This window comes from Trachymyrmex septentrionalis, unplaced genomic scaffold (assembly GCF_001594115.1).
Source record: "Trachymyrmex septentrionalis isolate Tsep2-gDNA-1 unplaced genomic scaffold, Tsep1.0 scaffold146, whole genome shotgun sequence".
In the NCBI taxonomy this organism is placed as follows: Eukaryota; Metazoa; Arthropoda; class Insecta; order Hymenoptera; family Formicidae; genus Trachymyrmex; species Trachymyrmex septentrionalis.
The window spans coordinates 108,827-116,369 of record NW_017304609.1 but is presented as its reverse complement, the minus strand read 5'-3'; the positions used below and the strand labels follow the sequence as shown (position 1 = coordinate 116,369).

Here is a 7,543-nt window from a genome sequence, read left to right as displayed (position 1 = left end):
TTCGCGTTTCATCTGAAGAAAAATGCTGCTGAAGCCACTGAAATGATTTGTGCTGCATATGGAGAGAACGCTGTAAGTCATGCAACATGCAAAAGGTGGTATCAAAAGTTTCGCCAAGGAGATTTCAGTCTTAAAGATGAATCGCGTGCTGGACGCCCTGAAAAGATTGAAACGGACGAATTGCAAGCACTGCTGGATATAAACTCTGCGCAAACTGAAAAGGAGCTTGCAGAACAGCTTGGCGTTACGCAGCAAGCCATTTCCGTACGATTGTTTTTAAATAAAGATTGAATTTTACAAAAAAAGCTCAGAACTTTTTTGTACACCTAATATTATCATTTTGCAATTTTCGTATTAGTTAACAAGATATTAATTACTAAAAATCGCTAAATATTGATTTTCAATAATTTTTTACTCAAGTATAATCAATCTACAGAAAAACGGCAAAAAACAAAAATTGTTTATTTTCTTCCATAGAATTCTGAGAATTTTTTTCAGAATTTTTTAGTACCGCATTTTCTCATGTTGATAAAAAGTAGTTGGCAATAAAAAAATACAATACTAAATAAAAAATAAAAAATTTTGAAAAATTCTTGGAGCTCTATAAGAAGAAAATAAGTCATTTTTATCTTACACTGGTTTTCTGCAAAATTAATAATACTCGAATAAAAAATTATTAAAAACATTCATTCATTTATTTTTAGTTATAAATATCTTGTTAACTATAGTGAATATTGCAAAATAGTGGAAGACTTTTCGATTCAGTTTAATCCGGTCTACCTATGCACGAAATATTTGATGGTCATTCTGGGACCTGTATATATGTTTGTAAAAATCTATTGTATAAATATAAAATATCTATAAATGTTATATTGAATCCTGTTTTTAAGATTATCAACAACCATTTGAAAAAAAAGAAAAGAAGGAAGTTAATGATATTTCTTTTTTGTTATTTTTAATTTTTTATTCTTCCTTCATGCACAAGTGGAAACATTCTGTTAAAAATAGCTTTGGTGTATTATTTATTTACCATAATAGTGAAACCAAGATGTTTCCATAACTTTGCAGATGATACAGTTCCAGTCTCAATATGAGCATTAGGAAAAGGAGACTCTGATTTGAAGATCTGTGACCTCTTTAAGCTTCTTATTTGTCTGTACTGTAATACTTGCTGCATTTTGGCGTTGCAGTACTGCCTATTTATAAAAACACTAAAATTCCATAAATACATCAGAATACATTTCAGTTGTAGCAAATATAAGAAATTACAATATAATTGTATATCTAAATTTTAATAAAATATTTTGAATATAAAACAAGAAGGAAATATAATTTTGTATACCAAGAGCTGTAGAAGGTACTATATTGAAAAAAAACATAAAGGAAAGTTTATATCAAGAAATCAATGAAAAGCGGTCTATTTCGCATAAGGCGTAAAGATCGGTCTATATGGGAATGCATACGAAGCACGATTTATATCGAGAAAATGAGAAGAACAATTCAAATCGCACGAAATTAAAAAAGAGGTTATATAGCGCAATATATTTTCTTCTCAAATTTTATAATGCTATGACTGAGAATGGGAATCATCTTGATTTTCAATCGCACTCATTTATTCATGTTATTTAATTTTCCGTAACTAAATTTGTGTAATTTATAAGTAGTGAATATTGCGCTATAATAGATCCTTCTTTAATTTCATGCCACTTGAACGGTTCTTCTTATTTTCTCGATATAAACGTACTTCGTACGAGTTTCAGACCGGTCTTCACGCCTTACATGAAATAATAAATCGCTTTTCATTTGTTTCTTGACAGAGACCTTTCTTCATGTTATTTTCGATATAGCACCTTCTACGGCTCAGGCGTCGATGCATTTTTACAAATACAAATATGATATGTTCAATCTAATATTTTATTAATATGATCTTTATACCTTACACAATGCAGAGATATTCATCATTTTAGCAAAGTTACATTTCTAACTATTTCACTATTTTAAGTAACAAAATAACATTACTGAATTGTAAAGTAATATTTAATAGCTTGTCACCAACAAAGGAAAAAAATTCAATATTATAATTTACTGCAGCACAGCCCAGATGAAAAATTTTTTCTGAATTTTTCATATAATTTTTCAGAATTTCTATATAATTTTTCAGGATTTTTATATAATTTTATAACTTTCTCACATTTTTTATATGAATTGGAACACTTCTCAAAAAATCTACATCTTTTCTCAGAATTTTTTACATATGTTAATTATAAAATATCATAAGATTTCTAAGATTTTTTGTAAGTATAATTTCTGATAAAATGTTAAATTATAAATGTGAAATTATAAAATCTAAAAAATTTTTAAATATTTTTTTAAAATGTGGAATGAAAAATTTCAGAATATTTCAGAATTCACTTGTACGAAAAATTCTGAGAGAAGATGTAAACTTTCTGAATATTAACGGCAAAGTAAGAATCAAACACATTTTTTAAATAGTTACACAATTAAAGGAATAAATTACAAATAAAGAAAAGTAAAATTGTAAAAAGATATTTAATAAATTGAAGGACTCTTCCTATACAAAATAAATAACAATAAATAAAGGGCAAAGTAAGAGTCAACACATTTCTTTAAAAAAAGTCATAAATCAAAAGAATAAATTACAAATAAAGAAAAGTAAAATTAAAGAAAATATATAATAAAAAATAAAAAATAAATAAAAACTCAGTTTAAATACAAATAAATTACAAGTTTCGGCTACCGGATTGAGCCTTCTTTTCGACATTAACATATCGAAAAAATCGTAGTATAAAATCAATTGTCGCAAATGTTCGCATATTCATTACATTCACAGTTCGGGTGAATCTTGATGTAGAATTCGACATTATTTCCGTTCGATTAAACAGACAAATGTATTTCAAATATCTTAGAAAAGCTCAAAATTCATGTGTAAATTGATCAAACAAGTGTATCCATATAAGAATAAAAAAACTTTTAGAATACATAAAGAAAGGTGGAACGCAGATGTGTAAGACGGACATTATGTGTCGATTATTATGTACGCTCGCTGCTGCGGATCACCACGGACTGAGAGAAGGGACGAACGAGTCAGTCCGTCAAAAATCAAAGACGATTAAAGACATTAATCATCATCAATGTCCGTCACATCTGCGTTTCATGATACTTTGTACATCTGAATTGGTTTTTCATATTTATATGGACACATTTATTTGCAATAATTTATACATAATTTTTGAACTTTTTCCAAGAGATATGAAACACATTTGACTGTTCAATCGTATGTGAATAATGTCGAGTTCTACATCAAGACACCCGAGTTGTTATTATAATAAATATGCGATAATTTTCGATAATTAATTTTGTACAGCGATTTTTGTGATAAATTAATGTCTGAAGAGGGCTCAATCTGGTAGCTGAAACTTGTAACAATTTGTATTTGATTTTAAACTGAGTTTTTTTTATTATGTATCTTTTTTCAATTTTACTTTTCTTTATTTGTAATTTATTCCTTTAATTGTATGACTATTTAAAAAATGTGTTTGACTCTTACTTTGCCCTTTATTTAATTTTGTATATGAAGAGTCCTTCTGTTATTGTTTCTGAATATTTCTGAGTATTTCTGAAAAATGTTCCAATTCGTATAAAAATCATGAAAAAAATTTTCACCAGGGAGAAAATGAATTAGGGTAACTGTACTTATTAATATGCCTTTTAGCCAATTTGCTTATTACTGAATTAATTATTAAATACTGTAGCTTTAATTTTGCAATCAATCGGTGAAATATTATAAGTAAAAGAAGTAGTTGAAAAACTACTTCTTTTACTTATAATATTTCTTTAATCTAAAAAAATGTTAATACTTTATAATGCTTTTGACAAAAATAGAAAACATATTTTTGTCCCTATAGTGAGTCCTCTAAGGGGCGATGGCCCTATTAATGTGCCCCCAATTTGTATGCCTATTCAGATTTGACTCATTTTAATGTATAGTTACTAAAACAAGTAATAAATTTAAGCTAATTGTTTATGTTAATATTACATAAATCATTATTTCAATTATATTTATTTCAAAGTACACTCATTGCACAACATTCTCAGCTCCAATACAGAGCACATTAATAGGGCCATCGCTCCTTAGAGGACTCACTATAGGGACAAAAACATGTTTTCTATTTTTGTCAAAAGCATTATAAAGTATTAACATTTTTTTATATAGGGACAAGCTTAAAATTTTGCGGTACGTATTACTGGATTCACATAAATTCCTCATCTCTCTTTCAAAAAATATTTAAAATACTTTAATACTAAAAAAATAAAATATTATCTTCGGTATCGTATGCATTAATAATTTAACTTAACAAAAAAATATATTTTTTCTTATTTATTTGTGCTAGTTTTCTTTACGACTTATCGAAATACAAAAGCACACTAATAGAGAGCACAGTAATTGGGACAGTTACCCTATTTCTATACAATTGTAAATATTACGAAGCTCCTCTTCGACCTCAAATTTTGATAAAAATACACTAAATCGATACGTTTTTGCATGAAATAAAAGAATCTGGCAAAAAAAAGTGCTCTGCCCCGCGGATATTAAAAGTTAAGTTGACGACTTAGGTTAGGAAATCTGTCTCAGCAGTGATTTATTGCTTTAAAAACAGAAACTCACTGCTTTAAAAATACAAATTTACTGTTTTAGCATAAAGTTTATTTTTAATGTGAAAAATTTGTGTTCTTAAAGCAGTAAATTTATATTTTTAAAGCAATGAATAATTGCTTTAAAACCATAAATTCACTATTTTAGCAGAAAATTTTGTATTTTTAAAGTGAACCACTGCTGTGATAGATTTTTTAACTTGAATAGTTATCGATTTTAAGGATTAATATCTCGGTTCGCAGAGCGACACTTCCGCATTTTTTCGTTTTATGCAAAAACGCATCAATTCAGTGTATTTTTATCAAAATTTGAGGTGGAGTCTTCGTAACATTTAATCTAATTAATTACAGATTCGATAAAAAAGTATAGAATTATGTCACTCTAAGGATATACAACATTGGAACGTTACAATTGCAGTCGTTAAGAATTACAAAATAGGTCCCTAAATTTATCTTCTGAAATGTAGGTATGCTTCAAGAGATTAAAAATTATCATTTAAACACAAGAAATTCGTTTTATCATAAAACGCAAGAATCTAGTAATAAAATGTGCTCAGTCCATATCCCACAAATGGGATATTAATCGTTAAAGTTAACTATTATTATATTAGGAAATCTATGGCATAGAAGGTTGCACAAATTATCTGTTTTATAAACACAAATTCTCAGCTTTAAAAACCTGAGTGGACATCCCGATCTTTTTCACATACCATATTTTTGTGGTTCAACATTATTACACGAGTTAGACAAGGACGAACAATCAAAGTTGATTATTTGTTTTTAAATAATCAACTTTGATTGTTCGTCCTTATCTGACTCACGTAATAACATGGAAAAGAACCACAAAACATGGACATTATCCTACGAGATTTACATGAAAAAGGCTGGGATGTTTATTCTCAGGTTTGTTTTAACGATTAAAAAAAAATTTAACGATTAATATCTTATTTCGAGGGATTGAGCACATTTTAATGCCAGATTCTTCTGTTTCATGCAGAAACGCGTTGAATAAACATAATTTCATTGAAATTGAAGCCTGTTCTACAATATGCTTTTTGTTTCCAGTTTCTTGCTTTTTGCTATTTTTTACATCTTGTCTTTTTGCTTCTTATACGGTTTTTTGTTTTATATCGCCTGAGATAAGAGTTAACGAACTTCGAAAGAAACAAGAAATACATAGCAAGAAATACAATTGTCGATAAAATGTTTGTAAAGGAGTTAAAAAGCAAAAGGTAAAAAACAAGAAACAGGAAACAAAGAGCACATTGTAGAATAGGCTTGAAGGTAAGGAGCGTCTCCTGATCTCCTGAATAATTATCCAAATTTCAAAAAAGTGATAGTCTAAAGTCCCGGACACAATACAAAGAAATAGCGACAGAAATAATACGATTTCAATTATCAGAAACTATATTCTGGTGTCTCCGATTTCTGATAGAATGAAATCGTGTTATTTCTATCTCTATCGCTATTCTCTCGCATTGTGTCTGGGACTTTATATAAACACTAAACATCCGCACCATCTGTTTGCTATGTCGCCCAAATGTAAAAGCGTCCTGATCGTCATATTATTGGAATTTCCTGTTTGTTTGCAGAATACATAAATATTCCATATACGCGAAATAAGCGAAAATTTTAATCACGCAGGATCTACATAACCTCTCATGTCACATCTGAGGATACGATTACATGGAGCGCGGTACACGGTACAGAAACTAACTATAATCCTACGTTCCAAAACTTCCTCTCTGAGGAAGATTTTACTCTGTTATAATATACGTCACGTGTACTATATATTTCGAGTAAAATTTTCCTCGAAAAAGAAGTTTTGGAACGTAGCCTAAGTAACTATAGGAGCCGCACAAACCGTGCCACTTGCTTTTTTCTCCTCTATGACCCGTTTCTACCAACGTTGTAAAAATTAACTTTAATCTTAGTTCAACTTACTCTTTATCTTTTTTTAATTTTCAGAAACTAGAAAATGGAGAGCTATTTAAACTGAGATTAAATATACTATATTGGTAGAAACGGGCCTATGAGTACGGTCCACTTGACGCTACAAATGCTTTGAAGTGTTTTTTGACTGGTCAATTAGTAAAATTCTTTCTTCCGATTGGTCAATCAAACGCTTCGAAGTATTTGTAACATTAAGTAGCCGTAGTTTAAAAAGTGCTTAGTAACGTAAATTTATCACTAGCCTGTGCCGCTTACCGCGCTATGATTGACGATACGCGAATCCGCTTACGCACAATCCGCTGCATGGGACATCATCCATACATATAGCGCGGTAAGCAGCATAAGCCAGTGGCCTAGTTTCCACCGAGGGTTTAATCCGGATCAGAATGTAAGAACCAACCAACTACAGTTCAGCATTCCACTGTCATTCGACTGTAATAGGGGAATACTTGACTGTAGTTGATTACATTGGGTGTATTCAGAAGTGACGACCGCTCACTGAGCGCTCACTGAAAAAAGGGATTAATTAATCTATTATATCTGAATCCGATGTGCGTCGTACGATGTTTACAACCAATCAGAAAGCAGAATTTTATTTCATATCAATGGCCTAGTTTCCACCAAGGATTAAACTGAATCAGAATATAAGAACCAACCAACTACAGTCGAACATTCCCTTAACAGGGGAATGCTGGATGTATGAACATAGGGTAAGAATACTTAAACTGTCACAAACTAGTCACGGAAATATCAAAATAACATTTAAATAAATCGGAAATGATTAAAAAATAACTTTTAGTGATAATTTTCGAATCATCGATTATTTCAACATCATTTTGATATCATGACTTATTCTGCTTGAATAGAAAAAGAAACTCTGATGCTCGAAGAAATGCATAAAACAAGGACAGTACAT

The 7,543-nt window shown here is 29.8% G+C and overlaps 1 protein-coding gene across 2 annotated transcripts in view; it reads right to left on the bottom strand.

Moving 5' to 3' along the window:
* LOC108745689 (presenilins-associated rhomboid-like protein, mitochondrial) overlaps positions 1-6,534 on the bottom strand; it is a 9,142-nt gene extending 2,608 nt beyond the window's left edge. The window contains exons 1-2 of one of the 2 annotated variants that reach the window (XM_018481984.1): positions 6,192-6,534; positions 1,031-1,211 (exon numbers count right to left, since the gene is read on the bottom strand). In XM_018481984.1, the coding sequence (XP_018337486.1) occupies positions 1,031-1,211; positions 6,192-6,238 (228 nt within the window). In that variant the 5' untranslated portion in view covers positions 6,239-6,534. The remainder of the gene's footprint in view (positions 1-1,030; positions 1,212-6,191) is intronic. The other variant, XM_018481985.1, reaches the window with a different exon arrangement.
* Between the last annotated feature and the right edge of the window lie 1,009 nt (positions 6,535-7,543).